This window comes from Blennius ocellaris, assembly GCF_963422515.1.
Source record: "Blennius ocellaris genome assembly, chromosome: 6".
NCBI lineage: Eukaryota > Metazoa > Chordata > Actinopteri > Blenniiformes > Blenniidae > Blennius > Blennius ocellaris.
In genome coordinates this window covers 2,491,773-2,508,714 of record NC_137655.1, presented here as the reverse complement: position 1 = coordinate 2,508,714, position 16,942 = coordinate 2,491,773, and the positions used below count along the sequence as shown (strand labels likewise).

At 41.3% G+C, this 16,942-nt stretch overlaps 2 protein-coding genes across 2 annotated transcripts in view; one reads left to right on the top strand and one right to left on the bottom strand.

Annotated features, from left to right (window-relative positions):
• Positions 1–1,238, top strand: part of dbi (diazepam binding inhibitor (GABA receptor modulator, acyl-CoA binding protein)) — a 4,034-nt gene extending 2,796 nt beyond the window's left edge. The window contains exon 4 of the mRNA XM_080498532.1: positions 982–1,238. Within this exon, the coding sequence (XP_080354658.1) occupies positions 982–1,055 (74 nt within the window). The 3' untranslated portion in view covers positions 1,056–1,238. The remainder of the gene's footprint in view (positions 1–981) is intronic.
• A 1,803-nt stretch (positions 1,239–3,041) lies between these two features.
• Positions 3,042–13,164, bottom strand: sctr (secretin receptor; the record flags this gene model as incomplete). The annotated part of the gene is made up of 11 exons (XM_080498108.1): positions 3,042–3,197; positions 3,270–3,311; positions 3,382–3,520; positions 4,804–4,895; positions 5,069–5,138; positions 5,654–5,714; positions 6,377–6,530; positions 9,528–9,660; positions 10,728–10,837; positions 11,115–11,215; positions 13,089–13,164. The coding sequence occupies 11 exons, from the start codon at positions 13,162–13,164 to the stop codon at positions 3,042–3,044; spliced, it is 1,134 nt and encodes a 377-aa protein (XP_080354234.1).
• Between the last annotated feature and the right edge of the window lie 3,778 nt (positions 13,165–16,942).

Genomic DNA, 16,942 nt, shown 5'->3' with positions numbered 1-16,942 from the left:
AAACAACCACAAAAACGTATTTTACCTCCTGGAGTCAAAGTGCTGTTTTGTAAAAAAATAAAAAACAACAACAACAACAAAAAATGTATTTACCTCATGGAATCAAAGTGCTCTTTTGAAAAAAACAAACAAACAAAAAAAACCAACAACAAAATATTTTACCTCCTGGAATCAAAGTGCTCTTTTTAAAAAACAAAACCAAAAAGAATTCTGCAGTTTGAAAGGAAGCTAAATCGTTAACATTCACATTAATCGCTGCACCATTTTTAAAAAAACGTCAACAAGGAATTCTCTCTAAGTCTTAAGAGGCTGTTGACTCTCCAGGGTTGCCAGATCTGACTGTTTCCAGCCCAAACAGAGTGAAACTCACACCTCAATACAAACCGGCTGAAATCTCAGCCTGTTTGAATCATGTTAAAACTGTTAAGTGTGTAATAATGATAATAATAATAATAAACACACTATAAACACTCAAATGCACGAAATACACAAAGTTGAAAGGTGAGAGAATTTGGCTCTCCAGTTGGGGGATAGCCACCGTACCTGGCAACGCCGGTCAGCCTGGAGCTCCATCTGTAATAATGTGGTCAATTTTCACCTTATTTTGTAATAACTTGTCACATATTTCAAAATGTGTTTTTTTTTTTTTAAAGAAAATGCAATAATTTGTCACGTCATCTAATAACCTTTGACCTTTATCTGTGTGCACAGTTCTACGTTTAATAATGAGAGAATTACATGATTTCCTTTTCTTTTTTTTCCTTCAAGAGTCGCTGCATTTAATTATTTAACCCACTTTTTGTAACAACTTATGCAAGTTACTGCAAAACGCAGCAAAGTGGATCAGAAACTTTATTTAATTCAATCACAATGCGGCACGTTGTTACATTCCCAGCTGTAAATTCCCTCCTTGTTGTCGTGACGCGTCGGCGGCGTGTAGAAAACAATGATTCTGATGATTGTTGTGGGCGTTTCCTTCAGGGAAGAGCAAAGACGACGCCATGACGGAGTACGTGGCCCTGGTGGAGGAGCTGAAGCAGAAGTATGGAGTCTGACTCTGTGGGTGACGGGGTGGAGGACGCCTCACCGCCTCCTCGCCCGCCGCCGCCATGAAAAACGCCTTAAAGCCTACAGAGCACCGCCTTCACACCCCCCCTCCACCTCCCCCTCCCCCCCCCCCCCCCCCTCCAGAACACAGTCCGGCCATTTCAATACAACAAAACCCTCTCGTCTCCACGTCTCCTCCGTCTGGTCATTTCACTTTACAGATCATTCTCTCAAAAAAAAACAACCAAAAAAACACATAAATTGATGAAGACAAACAGGTTATTCTGACGTTGGTTCCTGCAGTACACGGTTCTGTCCACTAGATGTCACTGTCACCTGCAGCACGTTGGGAAAACAGACCAGATGTAGATAGATTAAAAAAAAATGTGAATAAAAATATGGGTACGAAGTTAAACTCCAGTTCGAATCGATCAACAAGAACAATGTCTGGAGTTATTTTATATTTTTTGACAACTTTAGCTGAATTTACTTTACTTAAAGACAGTTTTTTTTTAAACTTTTTGATTGACATTCTATTAATTGCAATATTCATTCACAGCATTTCAACCACATTTTTTCCCTTTTTCATCTTTAACGACAGAAATCTGTCAAACCTTTATCTCGTAGTTTATTTTCTGACTCCAGATTCAAGGAAACATTAATAACAAGACACGAGAAATGCTAATAACTTTAATGCTTTTCCATCTCAGGACTTTTCTGTCTCACACACATAGAAGAAGCAGTGAAATAATCCCTTTTCATGGATGTTTTCGTCACTATGAAATAGTTTAGTGACTAATTTGCGTATTTACAAAGAACCCAGTGAATCTGCATCGTTTAAAAAAAAAAAGTGAAAATAAACATTCCTAAACTGATGAAATGATGTGATACGTGGACAAATCCAGCAATTCCAGATGGACCAAAATACACTGCGTGTAATTTAAAGCACACATTGTTTAATTGGTGAATTTATATCGATTCTGACAAACACATTTTAATGACATTATGAACATGTGGAACTGTTTACATTTTTAATATTCTCATATGATGACAATAGAAACAATAACTTAAATAAAGTGCAATGTTATCTAAAGTATTAGACAAAAACAGCACAGGATGTCACTCGACACTGTGAAATCACAAACTTATTCACACACGAAGAAGAAATCTTCTTCTGGGTTTAACGGGCGTTTACATCGTTAAAGTTGCATTACCGCCACCTGCTGGTTGCACCTCGTCATTACACCCCCCCCCAAAATTAAATAGATTAGAAAGAAAGAAAGAAAACAAACTGCAGGTTTCTTTATGGAAGTAAAACTGTGCCATCAGATTCTGAATTCGAATTTATAACTCTGAATTTTTTTTACCATCGAAATCAGACTTTGAATTTTAAAAAGCTGTCTAATTTCAAGTACGTATCTTTTTTTTTGCTTCTGATTTTTTTTTTAAATCTAAAAATATTCAGTGTGTAAAAATTCAATGTGTCCAAAAATTCAGCCGCAAAAAAATTCAACCATAAAAAAAATTCAGCTGTAAAAAAATTCAACCGCAAAAAATTCAAACACACAAAAAAATTCAGCTGTAAAAAAATTCAACCGCAAAAAAAATTCAATCACAAAAAAATTCAGCTGTAAACAAAATTCAACAGCAAAAAAAATTCAACCGCAAAAAAATTCAACCATAAAAAAAATTCAGCTGTAAAAAAATTCAACCGCAAAAAATTCAAACACACAAAAAAATTCAGCTGTAAAAAAATTCAACCGCAAAAAAAAAATTCAGCTGTAAAAAAATTCAACCGCAAAAAAATTCAACCGCCAAAAATAAATTGGAATTCGGAATCTGACGGCACAGTTTGACTTCCATAAGACTTCTTCTTTCTCGTGTGTCTGGTTGTTTCTGCCTCTGACATCATTGAAATAAAACCGATTAGTGGAGACTTTTATTTCCTCGGGGAAACATTTGACTTCTCTGGACCTCCGGGGTTGAAGTCCAGCTCACGCCCGGCCGGACTCCGCCGTGGAGGCGGTTCTGATGAGCAGGCTGATGTTGGTGGCGGCGCCTCCCTGGTTCCGGTTCCGGTTCCGGTTCCGGTTCTCCAGCTGCAGCGTCATCCTCCACCTCTGCCACCGCCTCCGGACCTCGTTCTGCACCTGCAGTCGGTAGAGAAACTTTTACTGTGAAGAGGAAGCAGAAGTTGACAGACGATTGTGGAAGAGCCTCACCTCTCCGTTCAGGAAGCAGTAGAGCAGCGCCACCACGAAGCCCTGAAACGCAGAGCAGAGCAGGGAGGCTGGATGCCGCGCCGGTACGGCATCCAGCCTCCCGCCGCCGTACCTGTATGGAGGCGAACGCCAGCTCCACGAGGTTCCAGACCTCCGAGGCGCCGTCGCCGTCCTGGTGAGGACGGAAGGCGAAGACGACGTAGTGCAGGCCGAACAGGGACACCAGCAGGAAGGACGACTTGGCCAACTTCCTGTTTGGAAACAGGAAACAGGAAGTGGGGTGTGGCCACTGAAAGTCCAGGAAAAAAGGTTTTTGTTGAATTTATAATGGTGGAATAATTGAATAGGTGAGGTCTTGTAAAGTCGTTGTGATGCTGACGGTACTTTGTTCAAGGTTCCAGGTTCTGTTTCAGACTGAGTGTTGTTGACGCCTGTCAGTGTTCGTGTCCTCCGTCCTCTTCAGGTGAGTGACTGACTCCGCCCCTTTGTGACATTTAATGACGTTGATCCTGTTCAGGTGAGTGACTGACTCCGCCCCCTGTGATGTTTACTGACTTCCTGTTCAGGTGAGAGTCTGACTCCGCCCCCTGTGACCTTTACTGACCTCCTGTTCAGGTGAGTGTCTGACTCCGCCCCCTGTCATGTTTACTGACTTCCTGTTCAGGTGAGTGTCTGACTCCGCCCCCCTGTGACCTTTACTGACCTCCTGTTCAGGTGTGTCTGACTCCGCCCCCTGTCATGTTTACTGACTTCCTGTTCAGGTGAGAGTCTGACTCCGCCCCCTGTGACCTTTACTGACCTCCTGTTCAGGTGAGTGTCTGACTCCGCCCCCTGTCATGTTTACTGACTTCCTGTTCAGGTGAGTGTCTGACTCCGCCCCCCTGTGACCTTTACTGACCTCCTGTTCAGGTGAGTGTCTGACTCCGCCCCCTGTGATCTTTAATGACTTTGATCCTATTCAGGTGAGTGACTGACTCCGCCCCCTTTGACCTTTATAACTTCCTGTTCAGGTGAGTGACTCCGCCCCATGATCTTTACTGACCTTCGATTCAGGTAAGTATCTGACTCCGCCCCTTTGTGACATTTAATGACGTTGAGCCTGTTCAGGTGAGTGACTCCCCCCCCCCCCGTGATGTTTATTGACTTCCTGTTCAGGTAAGTGACTGACTCCGCCCCCTGTGACCTTTACTGACTTTCTTCCTGTTCAGGCGAGTAACTGACTCCGCCCCCAGCGACCTTTGATAACCTTCTTCCTGTTCAGGTGGGTCTCTGACTCCGCCCCCTGTGACCTTTACTGTCTTACTGACATACTTTGTATGTCTCATATCTCATGTTGGTCTCCAGGTGGAAGTGAACTCGTCTCATTCTCACAGTCTCTATGAGGAAATCCACCTGCAGCCTCACGTGTCGCTCAGCAACCGGAGGACAATGAAAAGTGAGCGAATGCAGTCAGTTTACTTCACTGTACTTGTACTTGTACTTGTACTTGTACTTGTACCTGTACCTGTACCTGTACCTGTACCTGTACCTGTACCTGTACTGGCTGAACTCAGTGCCAGGCAGCTCCTGTGTTCTTAACTTCTCCACCAGGACTCTGATGATGCAGGAGAAAAACACCAAGTTCACCTGGAAACACAGGAAACAGACCAGAACTACTGTTAATCCCACTAATCTCACTCTGTTTATTTATTCATTCATATTCTAGTTCCACATTTTAATAACTTCAATTAATATATACATGCAGACAAAAATGGAGGATTTCTTGGTGAAGGTAATAAAATATATTTAACATTACTGACCGTGATGAAGACGAGAGCAGGAACCCTGAGGATCCACCAGATCCACTCACTTCTTCTGGTTTCCCAGCAGCTTCACACACAAACAGACAGAGAGGAGGGTTTGAGGAGGAGGGCGCCCCCGTGTGGACACTCCACGATAATTCAAAACAACGCTCAAATCACACGAAGACAACCCACTGTATTTTACACCAATTTCTTTTAGTTTCCCTTCAAATTAACTCATTATGTTCTGCTTTTCTACGCCACAATGCTTTTATGACACATATATACTTGTTACTTGTTTAATCGACTGTCAGACTCCCTGAATACATTCTAATAACGTATTTCTATACCAGTTAGTTAATCGGTTTTAGTCCTTTAGTTGGTTTTTATTGAGGTTGACGTGCAGGTTGTCTTCAAATAGTCACTGCTGTTGTTCTGGTAGACATACGTCGGTAGAGCTGAAGCCAGACGAGCGGTGTGTGTGTGTGTGTGTGTGTGTGTGTGTGTGTGTGTGTGTGTGTGTGTGTGTGTGTGTGTGTGTGTGTGTGTGTGTGTGTGTGTGTGTGTGTGTGTGTGTGTGTGTGTGTGTGTGTGTGTGTGTACCCTTCATCTTCATGCAGGTACCTGGCGGAGCTCCAGCCACTGATGATGACGACAGGAGAACCTGGAGAGGAAGAACGGCCGCCGTCAAACCACCACGATGAACGAGTGACTGTGATGAGTGAGTGAGTGAGTGATGGCGATGAACGAGTGACTGTGATGAGCGAGTGAGTGAGTGATGGCGATGAACGAGTGACTGTGATGAGCGAGTGAGTGAGTGATGGCGATGAATGAGTGACTGTGATGAGCGAGTGAGTGAGTGATGGCGATGAACGAGTGACTGTGATGAGTGAGTGAGTGAGTGATGGCGATGAACGAGTGACTGTGATGAGCGAGTGAGTGAGTGATGGCGATGAACGAGTGACTGTGATGAGCGAGTGAGTGAGTGATGGCGATGAATGAGTGACTGTGATGAGCGAGTGAGTGAGTGATGGCGATGAACGAGTGACTGTGATGAGTGAGTGATGGTGATGAACGAGTGACTGTGACGAGCGAGTGAGTGAGTGATGGCGATGAACGAGTGACTGTGATGAGCGAGTGATGGTGATGAACGAGTGACTGTGACGAGCGAGTGAGTGAGTGATGGCGATGAACGAGTGACTGTGATGAGCGAGTGATGGTGATGAACGAGTGACTGTGATGAGCGAGTGATGGCGATGAATGAGTGACTGTGATGAGCGAGTGAGTGAGTGAGTGACGGCGATGAAGGAGTGATGGAGGCCGTACCCCAGCCGAGGAGGACGTACCACCACACACGTCGGCGGTGGCGGCGCGGCGACGCGCTGACCAGGCTGTACAGGAAGTGAGCCTCCGCCAGGAACCAGCTGTAGTTCGCCAGGATGCAGTAGTTCGACAGAGACGTGGCAACTTTACAGCTCACCTGCAGGGGGCAGCAGAGAGAGAGAGAGAGAGAGAGAGAGAGAGAGAGAGAGAGAGAGAGAGAGAGAGAGAGATAGATAGATAGATAGATAGATAGATAGATAGCTCAGTACTGAGTATGTATATACAATATCTATCTATCTAAAATGCTCCGATTCCCAGGTAATCTGTAGTTAATCTGTAGTTAATTGGTAGTTAATCAGTAGTAAATATGTAGTTAATTGGTAGTTAATCTGTAGTTAATATGTAGTTAATTGGTAGTTAATCGGTAGTTAATATGTAGTTAATTGGTAGTTAATCAGTAGTAAATATGTAGTTAATTGGTAGTTAATCTGTAGTTAATATGTAGTTAATTGGTAGTTAATATGTAGTTAATCTGTAGTTAACCCTGTAATGCCTGACCCCAGAAATAATGGTCAGAAAATTCTGATTTTTTGAATCTGGAACCTATATTAGGCCCTTACACATAATCTGAAAAAAAAATTCAAAAAAATTATTTGCAAATATGTTTTTCATTTTGTATCGTAAATGATACATTGGGCATTACATGCAGTTCTGGCAATACAACAAAAACGTCAGCCTCTTTAGGCCTCTTTCTTTTTCTTTTATTATGAACAGTGGTAAGCATGAAAACATCAGTTAAGGCTATTTAACTAGAACATTAGCCTATTATTTTTTCCAAAATGCTACCTTTTCCCGTAACTTTTTCTTGTATTATGAACAGTAGTAAGCATGAAAATAGCAGTTCAGGCAATACAACAAGAACATCTGCCTCTTAATTTTTTAATACTGTGACTGTTTCCCAAGACATTTCTTTTATGATGCCATGTGGTAATAATGGAAACAGTTTCTATCCTTGTTCAGGCAGAGATGGACGTTGCATTTTCCACAGCGCATATGGGGAAAGTGTCCTGTGCAGTTCTTGCACCTTTGTCGCTTTTCCCAGGATGAGAAGTGGTTTACCATATCTCTCCTCACATCTGGAGGCACACTGGTGGATCGCCACCTCCTCTGTGGTGGTGGTGATGTTGGTGACTGTGGTGGAGAGGACCACCAGGACCATGGTCCACCAACCCTGACTTTTGCTTTTACTGCACTTACCAGGGAAATGCTAACCCATGCCTGAACTCTTCTCAGGGGCAGGACATTTTTCTCTAGGCCTTCAGGTCTCTTTGGTACAGGGACCAAGTATTGGTGAGTGCCACTGTGGCACTATGCCACCAGATGTACAAGTACCATCTTCTGGTTTTGAAACTATATTTGTACAGGGCAGACTGCATATCCATAAGATCTGCACCCCCCCCCCCCCCCATGAATCTGTTGTGTGTTTCCACGATGGATGGTCTGGGATTCAAGACATATTTTTTGATCTTCCCAGTGTTTCAAGTGGTCTTGTGGAGTGATGCCCACAAAAGAGGACACCAGGTTGACGGGCTTGTTGTCACACCACCTTACAACTATTACGTTGGGTTGGTTGACTCTGTAATCCATGGACCCTCTTCCCTGTTTCCTCAGATCTTATTCATCCTTCATGCTGTGCCCTTCTACCAGAACTGTTTTGTTGCCTGTGACCTTGTTAGACCCTCCTCTTCCAACCCATCATCAAGAGTTTTATCTTCCTCATCGCTGCTACTACTAGTACGAGAGTTCTCTCATTCAAAGCCTGCATGAGGGGCCCAATCTTTATCCCAAACCTTATCATCTTCTTACATCAACTCCTCTACATCACTTGAATTGCCATCAAGTAAGCATAGGACATCTTAAACGCTGTACCGTTTAGCCATATAAAGAAATACAGGTTTATCCATTTTTGAGTGCAATTATTTGTTGTAAATATCACATTTCAATCTGTATTATGTGTAATTGATTGATCAAAACATTTTTGTGACACACAATGATCAATATAATGCATATTGCACCAAGAAATAAAAGATAATAACAATTGGGGGATTTACTACTAAATTCCATTTTTTACCTGTAGTATCAAATTTGAACACAAATTTTATGCACGATTTTACTATATACTAAAATGCAAAAAAGTAAGTAATTATAACTTGCTTCAACAGATTAAGTACTCATGTTAGAATATTATTAAAAATGTCATAGAAAATGTCACTGGAAAATCATAAAAATTCCAATTTTCTTGACCCTGATCCAGTGAGTTGGGAACCATCTGAAAGTGCCCATCTTGGATTGTCCACTGTGCTGTGTCTGAATTGTTGTAGTGATAAAGGTATCCACCAGGGGGTAGAAGACAAGTATCAGATTGGCTACAAGAGGGTTTTGAGTGAAGTTTCTACCATAGGGTGATGCAACAGGCCTCAGAAATGGTTGTATCAAATTTGATGCATTTGGCATTATAGGGTTTTTAATCTGTAGTTAATTGGTAGTTAATCCTTGGTTAATCAGTAGTTATCTGTAGTTAATCGGTAGTTAATCTGTAGTTAATCGGTAGTTAACCCTTGGTTAATCTGTAGTTAATCGGTAGTATATCCTTGGTTAATCAGTAGTTAATCCTTGGTTAATCAGTAGTTAATCAGTAGTTAATCCTTGGTTAATCAGTAGTTAATCAGTAGTTAATCCTTGGTTAATCAGTAGTTATCTGTAGTTAATCCTTGGTTAATCAGTAGTTAATCAGTAGTTAATTGGTAGTTAATCCTTGGTTAATCAGTAGTTAATCGGTAGTTAGTCCTTAGTTAATCAGTAGCTAATCCTTGGTTAATCAGTAGTTAATTGGTGGTTAATTGGTAGTTAAACAGTCCCTGATAAAGTGGTGGATTAAGGCTAGAGACACACTGAAGTTTGTGAATGACTTGATTTGGAACTGAGTTTTACAAATCTTTCTAGGTTTCTATGATTAAACTCGACCGGGTCTCTATTGTGTGATCACTGCTTTGATGTGGTGACGAGACGAGGGAGGACTTGTCCTGCTGGACGGACGATCATCAGAGACGTGATGTTCCTTCAGGCTCACGTCCACCAGTTCAGAAACACGTACCGGGTAGACGCCGCAGCGAAAGTAGTCCTCGGTGGAGAAGAGCACCAGGTCCCTGATGAAGATGAGGGCGGCTCGGAGGATGAAGGAGAGGAAGAGCTGCACGTGGATGAAGTTCCGCGTGCAGTGGAGCCCCCTGCAGGGGGAGAGAAGCGGGGCTTTTTTAATCAGCTTAAAGCTTTTCAAATTAAAAGCTCTCTGAGAATGAATCCATGATGCTGGAAAATCACATCTTTCTTTGGTTAAAATGTCAAAATGCCTCTCAGGACTTTGTCGGGTGTGAATGCTGAGGAACTTTATGTTCAATATCTCTTCGGAGTTTAAACTTCAAGCCTTATTCACACCAGACAAAATGAGCTTTTTTGTCCCTTTCGTTTAAAAAAAAAAAAAAAAACTTTAAACACTGTGAACACGTCTCAACATGATGTAGTACATACACCAGGCCTGTAGGTGGCACTGTAGCTGCCACAGAAACACACGCAAACCATAGAAGAAGAAATAGAATGGCTGCTTGACGATCATCAGTTGCTTCTGCAGCTTCATATATATATATATATATATGTTTATTTATCTTTGTAAAAAAATCCAGAAATGACTGTGTTGTCTTCGGTGCTATATAAATAAAGTTGAATTGAATTTAAAATGAAGATGAAAGTTCTGTATTCGTTGTGAAACGATCCCAAATAAAGACGATTTTTAGAAAGAAAAGAAAAAGAGAATCTCACGTCAGACCTGCTGCACCTTTCTTATCTTTATTATCGTCATCTCTTAAACAAACCTTCTTATTTTAACAACTTGTTCCAGTTGTTTCACATTTTACACCTCCAACGTGTTTTATAATTTCTCCGGCTGTCAAAACACCTAATTTCTTCCTCTGGGTTTTTTTTTATATTAATTTTATTTTTAATGACGTGTTTTAATGATTTGTTTTTACCCCCCGACTGGAAACAAACAACGAGATTTCATCTTAAAAGTCGTCCATGAATCATAATGTGATTTTTCCTGCGAGACGCCGAATGTGACTTCCTCCTGCCGCGTTAATTTAACCAAATTAATTCACCACCTTAACTCAATCTGCAATTTCCTCCCATGCCAACACTCTTTGTTTTGCCGACGGTGTTCCTTCTTCTTCTTCTTCTTTTTCTTCTTTTTTTAAATTTAAAATCGGAGGTAAAGATACGGGCAAAGTGTTGGACGACTGACCTGAAGAGGCAGAGGACGGCAGCGGCCACGGTGAGCGAGGCGAGAGAAGTGGCGTAGCCCGCCGTGTACATGACCCTCACACACAGGAAGTACCGCTGAGACCAGAACACCTGGGGGAGGACCAACACACACACACACACACATGCTCGTCAGCGTCGATATGAGCTAACGGCTAACACGTGTGGCGCTAGCGCAGGCTTGCGCTCTACCGAGTGTAGCTCTAGTTATCTATTGGGTTGTATGCACGTAAGTTGTTAGCAACTTTGGACCGGATTTGCGTGAAATTTTCCGGGACGGTTTTGTCTTTATCTGTTTCCATTGAACTCCAGGAAGTGACGGGGTCAAAGGTCGTCGGAGCCTAACTGCAGTTCATCGACGTTGCCTCACCTCCTGGGGAAGGCTCTGGTTGGAGCCGTACTCGCAGGCGACGTGGTGTGGAGGGTAGGGCTCAGTCCAGCCGTGCTCGGTACAGTTCCTGAACACCCGTCCTGCACACGGGAGGAAAAACAACAACAACACATTTCCTAGCATGTTTGACGTTGACGTTGAAACCAGTTTGTGTGTGTGTGTGTGTGTGTGTGTGTGTGTGTGTGTGTGTGTGTGTGTGTGTGTGTGTGTGTGTGTGTGTGTGTCAGGACGGAGGCAGTCAGCACTGACCTGAGGAGTGCAGGAAGCTGGGACACGGCTGTGACACCACGTCTCCGACGGCGGCGTGAGGCCAGCAGTGTATGAGGTCCCACCAGCCAACACACTCTGAGGGCAACACACACACACACACACACACACACACACACACACACACACACACACACACACACACACACACACACACACACACACACACACACACAACCGATCAGGTTACGTTATTTTTTTATTCACCACGCAGTGTGTGGGTGTAGATGTAGAGGTGATGTAGAGTCTGGAGATGGAAGTGCAAATCATTACAAACTTCAGAAAAAACTACCAAATCATATTTTTTTTTAATTGGTTTGTTCTATTTGGTAGTGTTTGTTTTTTGTTTTTTAGATTTGGTGGCGTTTTTTTTTCTTTTGATTTGGTCGTTTAAAAAAAAAAAAATAATAATAATAATTATTTGGTGGTGTTTTTTGGATTTTTTTTAATTTGGTGGATTTTTTTTATTTGTTTGTTTTTTTGATTTGGTGGTGTTTTTTGATTTGGTGGTGTTTTTTGATTTGGTGGTGTTTTTTAGATTTGGTGGTGTCTTTTAATTTGTTGGTGTTTTTTTTGATTTGGTGGTGTTTTTTAGATTTGGTGGTGTCTTTTAATTTGTTGGTGTTTTTTTTTTATTTGGTGGTGTTTTTTGATTTGGTGGTATTTTTTAAAATTTGGTTTTGTTTTTTGATTTGGTGGTGCTTTTTTGATTTTTTTGATTTGGTGGTGTTTTTTTTATTTGGTGGTGTTTTTTTGGTTTTTTTTGGTGCTGGTGTTTTTTTATTTGTTTGTGGTTTTTTGTTTTTTTTGGTGGAGTTTTTTTATTTGTTTGTGTTTTTTTTATTTGGTGGTATTTTTTTAAATTTGGTTTTGTTTTTTGATTTGGTGGTGCTTTTTTAATTTTTTTAATTTGGTGGTGTTTTTTTTGATTTGGTGGTGTTTTTTGATTTGGTGGTATTTTTTAAAATTTGGTTTTGTTTTTTGATTTGGTGGTGCTTTTTTGATTTTTTTGATTTGGTGGTGTTTTTTTTATTTGGTGGTGTTTTTTTGGTTTTTTTTGGTGCTGGTGTTTTTTTATTTGTTTGTGGTTTTTTGTTTTTTTTGGTGGAGTTTTTTTATTTGTTTGTGTTTTTTTTATTTGGTGGTATTTTTTTAAATTTGGTTTTGTTTTTTGATTTGGTGGTGCTTTTTTAATTTTTTTAATTTGGTGGTGTTTTTTTTGATTTGGTGGTGTTTTTTGATTTGGTGGTATTTTTTAAAATTTGGTTTTGTTTTTTGATTTGGTGGTGCTTTTTTGATTTTTTTGATTTGGTGGTGTTTTTTTTATTTGGTGGTGTTTTTTTGGTTTTTTTTGGTGCTGGTGTTTTTTTATTTGTTTGTGTTTTTTTTATTTGGTGGTATTTTTTTAAATTTGGTTTTGTTTTTTGATTTGGTGGTGCTTTTTTAATTTTTTTAATTTGGTGGTGTTTTTTTTGATTTGGTGGTGTTTTTTTGTTTTTTTTTGGTGGTGGTGTTTTTTTATTTGTTTGTGGTTTTTTGTTTTTTTTGGTGGAGTTTTTTTATTTGTTTGTGTTTTTTTTATTTGGTGGTGTTTTTTTTATTTTTTTTTATTTGGTAGTGTTTTCTCTAATTTGCTAGTTTTCTGAAGCTTGTCGTGTTTTTGCATTAGCAGTCCGCCGTCGGTACGGTACGTGACGTAGCGATAAACCCCGTGGAACTCCAAACTTGTGTAATGTCGTTGTAAAGACACGGCCGTCGGCATCGGCTCAGGATGCGAGCGGCCTTCAGTTGGACCGGCGACAACAAGGAGCCACGGAGGCAGTTTTATTGCCGCTAATGCAGTTAGCCGGCGGGGTGATGGGATTACCCGCCGCACCGCTGACAAAAAGTCCATCCCTAACCCTTCCCGAGGCACCGTGAGATGTCATTTCACACCGTGGTCGTCTTGTAAAACCCTCGCTCTCGGCGGCTGGAAGCCTTTCGGCTCACGAAAACAGAACATCAGTCTCACTTCCAGAGTGACGGGCTGCTGACATCCAGCTTAAGGCTGGTTTACCGGACTGGACGTCCTCGTCCTCTCATTCTAGCAGCAGTGGACACTATGTCTCTGTGGGGTTCATGACTCAGTCTCACCTCTACGACATGGACGTACCTTATGAATGGAAGAACACAGCTGGCGCAGGTTGCATAGACCAGTGTTTTTCAACCACTGCGTCGCGGCACACTGGTGTTTCCGCGAGATCTAGTCCGGTGAGCCGTGGGAAATTATACAATTTCACTTTTTTTTATCTAAAAAAGCCGTTGTCGGCTCTGAGAGCGCAGATGGCAGCACAGCACTATGAGACAAGACGCTAGGGTGTGCCGGTGAAACCGAAACTGACAGACGTCAGAGCAGGAGACAAAGTCGTGGATGAAAGCGAAGCTTTGATCTGCCTTTGGACAGTTTTTGGTTGGCGACTGCCAAGGAGTCCCCCATTCTGGCAAACAAAGCAATTTTGACATTGCTGCCATTCGGCATTTTTAAATCAAAGCTGTAAACCCATTTTTTTTTAGGTTGGCTTTTAACTCCGTCTGGGGTATTTGTTCTGTATGCTCTGTTTTTATGAATTTCTGGAAGGCTTCCACCAACCTGCAGCACCGTCGCTCCTCCACCAGTCACACCTGTGTTTTATTTATTGTTTTTAATGTATTATTCTTGTATATATTTCTTAATGTATTGTTTTTATAGCTTTGTTGTAACGCACTTTGGGTACCACTGGGTTATTGTAAAGGGCTATACAAAGACAATTTGATTGATTGATTGATTATGAATGTAAGGACACAGCTCACGCAGGTTCTATAGAGCAGTGTTTTGTGTTTCCACGAGATCTCGTCAGCTGAGCCGTGGGAAATTATACAATTTCCCGTTTTTTTCTAAAACAACATTTGCTCTCACAGCCGACAGTGTGTTGCAGAGTAATCATGCGTAAATACTCTTTGCCACTAGATGGCAGCACAGTACTTCGAGACGAGACGTTAGGATGTGCCGGTGAAACCGAAACTGACAGACGTCAGAGCAGGAGGAACTCACTGAACTGAGACAAATTAAAAAAAAGGAAATTGGGAAATTTTTTATGTATTTATTTGATTCCTGTTGATAAAACTTTGATGAGAAAGACTTTATACTGTTAATAGAGGCTACAGAGTTTCACATTTTAACATTTTCGGATTTATGTTCATTTTCAAAGTTTTGACGGGTTTAAATTTCGCCTCAAATAGAACAATATGAGTGACAGTAAGCAAATAAAGAGAAGTTTAACCTAAAATAAGACCAACTAGAACATGTGGTTCCAGCTGGAGGAGAAAATGTTGGACTTCCCCTCCTCGTATGACCCGACTCTCTTCTTCAGAAATATTATGATTAATGATCCAATTAGATCCAATTAAGCCTTAATCACACCGCTGATCCTATTTGGTCGTTTCTGCATTCCTTCCAGTGTCTTTCAAACTAATGGCTGCACTGATGCTATTAAGTTTATGGAAATAAAATGCTATGTGAACTCTGAGGTGCTGCTGATATATTTTGCTCTTTGATTATTTCCCAAGCACTTTATTATGATGTATTATATTATATTATATGATATGATATGATATGATATTATATTATATTATATTATATTATATTATATTATATTATATTATATTATATTATATTATATTATATTATATTATATTATATTATATTATAGATGTGTTGAGTCTACATTAATTCCATAGATAATTCCAAGCGATTGATTGCAATGATTACAGAAAAATTGTGCAATTAATTAGTTTGTTTGTTTTTTTCAAACGATTGACAGCATTAATGTAATTATGTAGAACAACCCGGAGTGTCTTATTTTGAAAGAGTGTAATTACAACATTGTCAATAAAGGTGGAGCACAGAGAGGTGGAGACTCCAATTGTGGGGAATAATCTAAAGCATGTGAATAATAATAATAATAATAATAATAATAATAATAATAATAATAATAATAATAATAATATTAATAATAATAATAATAGAAAGCACCAATTACATTACAAAAATGACTTCAGTGGAAGTGAGGCAGAAATAAAAAATAAAAAAAGCTTCAGTCACTAAATACTCTTTGACAGTTTGTTTATCTCCACTTTTCAACTGAGGACAAATTGACGATGGTCTAAATGTCGATTCTCCGTTTCAGAGAGTTTGGATTCTTACAGTCGACGAAACAATAGAAAGTTTTAATCACATTCAACGTCGACGGCGTCTCACATATTTAAGTTACAAGTACATTTTAACGTCATTTAAAGAAGATTATTATTATTATTACCTGGATAAAATTATTAGATTTGAGTGGTCAAGACCAGCAAACAAGACCAGGACTTTTAAGGGTCTGAGACCAAAGTCAGGACTTTTACTAAGACTAAGACTGAGACTGAGACTGAGACTAAGACTAAGACTGAGACTGAGACTGAGACTGAGACTGAGACTAAGACTAAGACCTAAGACTGAGACTGAGACTGAGACTAAGACTGAGACTGAGACTGAGACTGAGACTGAGACTATTTGTCTCGCATCATTCACAGCACAGTCAAGACAAAACCAAGACGTTAAAGACGCTAAGACGCTGGACGACAACGACGTTTTACATCTCTGAAGACTTTTAAACTCACAAAGACAAAACGTCAACAGTGCCACTTTAAAAAAAAAAAAAAGTCTTTAAGATCGGATGAATCCCCAGTTGATTTCTGTAAACGGACTGACCGGGTTTTCAGCTCACTCGTGACTAAATCAGCTGGTAAAATAAAAACGTCCAGACGACGACGATGACGTCACGGGTGTGCGCGGCTCACCTGGCTCCGCGGGGCTGCGCGAGCTTGCTGCTGCTGTTCGGCCTGAGGAGCTCCAGGCAGGAAACTTCATCCTGCAGCAGAATGAAGTCCGGATCGCACTCCGGGGGGACGGCGTCCACCTGCACACGGGGGGGACAAAGTGCGTTTTTTCCTCATGCTGACACCGCCCGGGGGGGTGAAAGGGGGAGTGTTGGGGGGGGGGGGGGGGGGGGGGGGGGAGAGCGGAGCTCACGTGAGGACAGCCCTGCACGAGGAGACCGAGCAGCGTCAAGTGTCCACTGATCTTCATCGTCAGCAGAGAGGAGACAGACCTGAGCCGGGGGGGGGGGGGGGGGGGGGGGGTGTCAGTGGAACAACAACAACAACAACCACACACACACACACACACACATTTAGAAGCTTCTTTCCTCAGGTGCAGCAGAAACTGAACCAGATGAAGTCTTCAAGGAGGAGAGAGAGAGAGAGAGAGGAGAGAGAGAGGGAGGGAGAGAGAGAGAGAAAGAGAGATACAGAGAGAGAGAGAGGAGAGAGAGAGGGGAGGGAGAGAGAGAGAGAGAAGAAAGAGAGAGAGAGAGAGATGAAGGAGAAGAGAGAAGAGAAGAATACGAGAAGAGAGAGACGACAGAGAGAGAGAGGGAGAGAGAGAGACCCTCTTGTGGTAGCAAGTGGTATTTTCCTCTTTC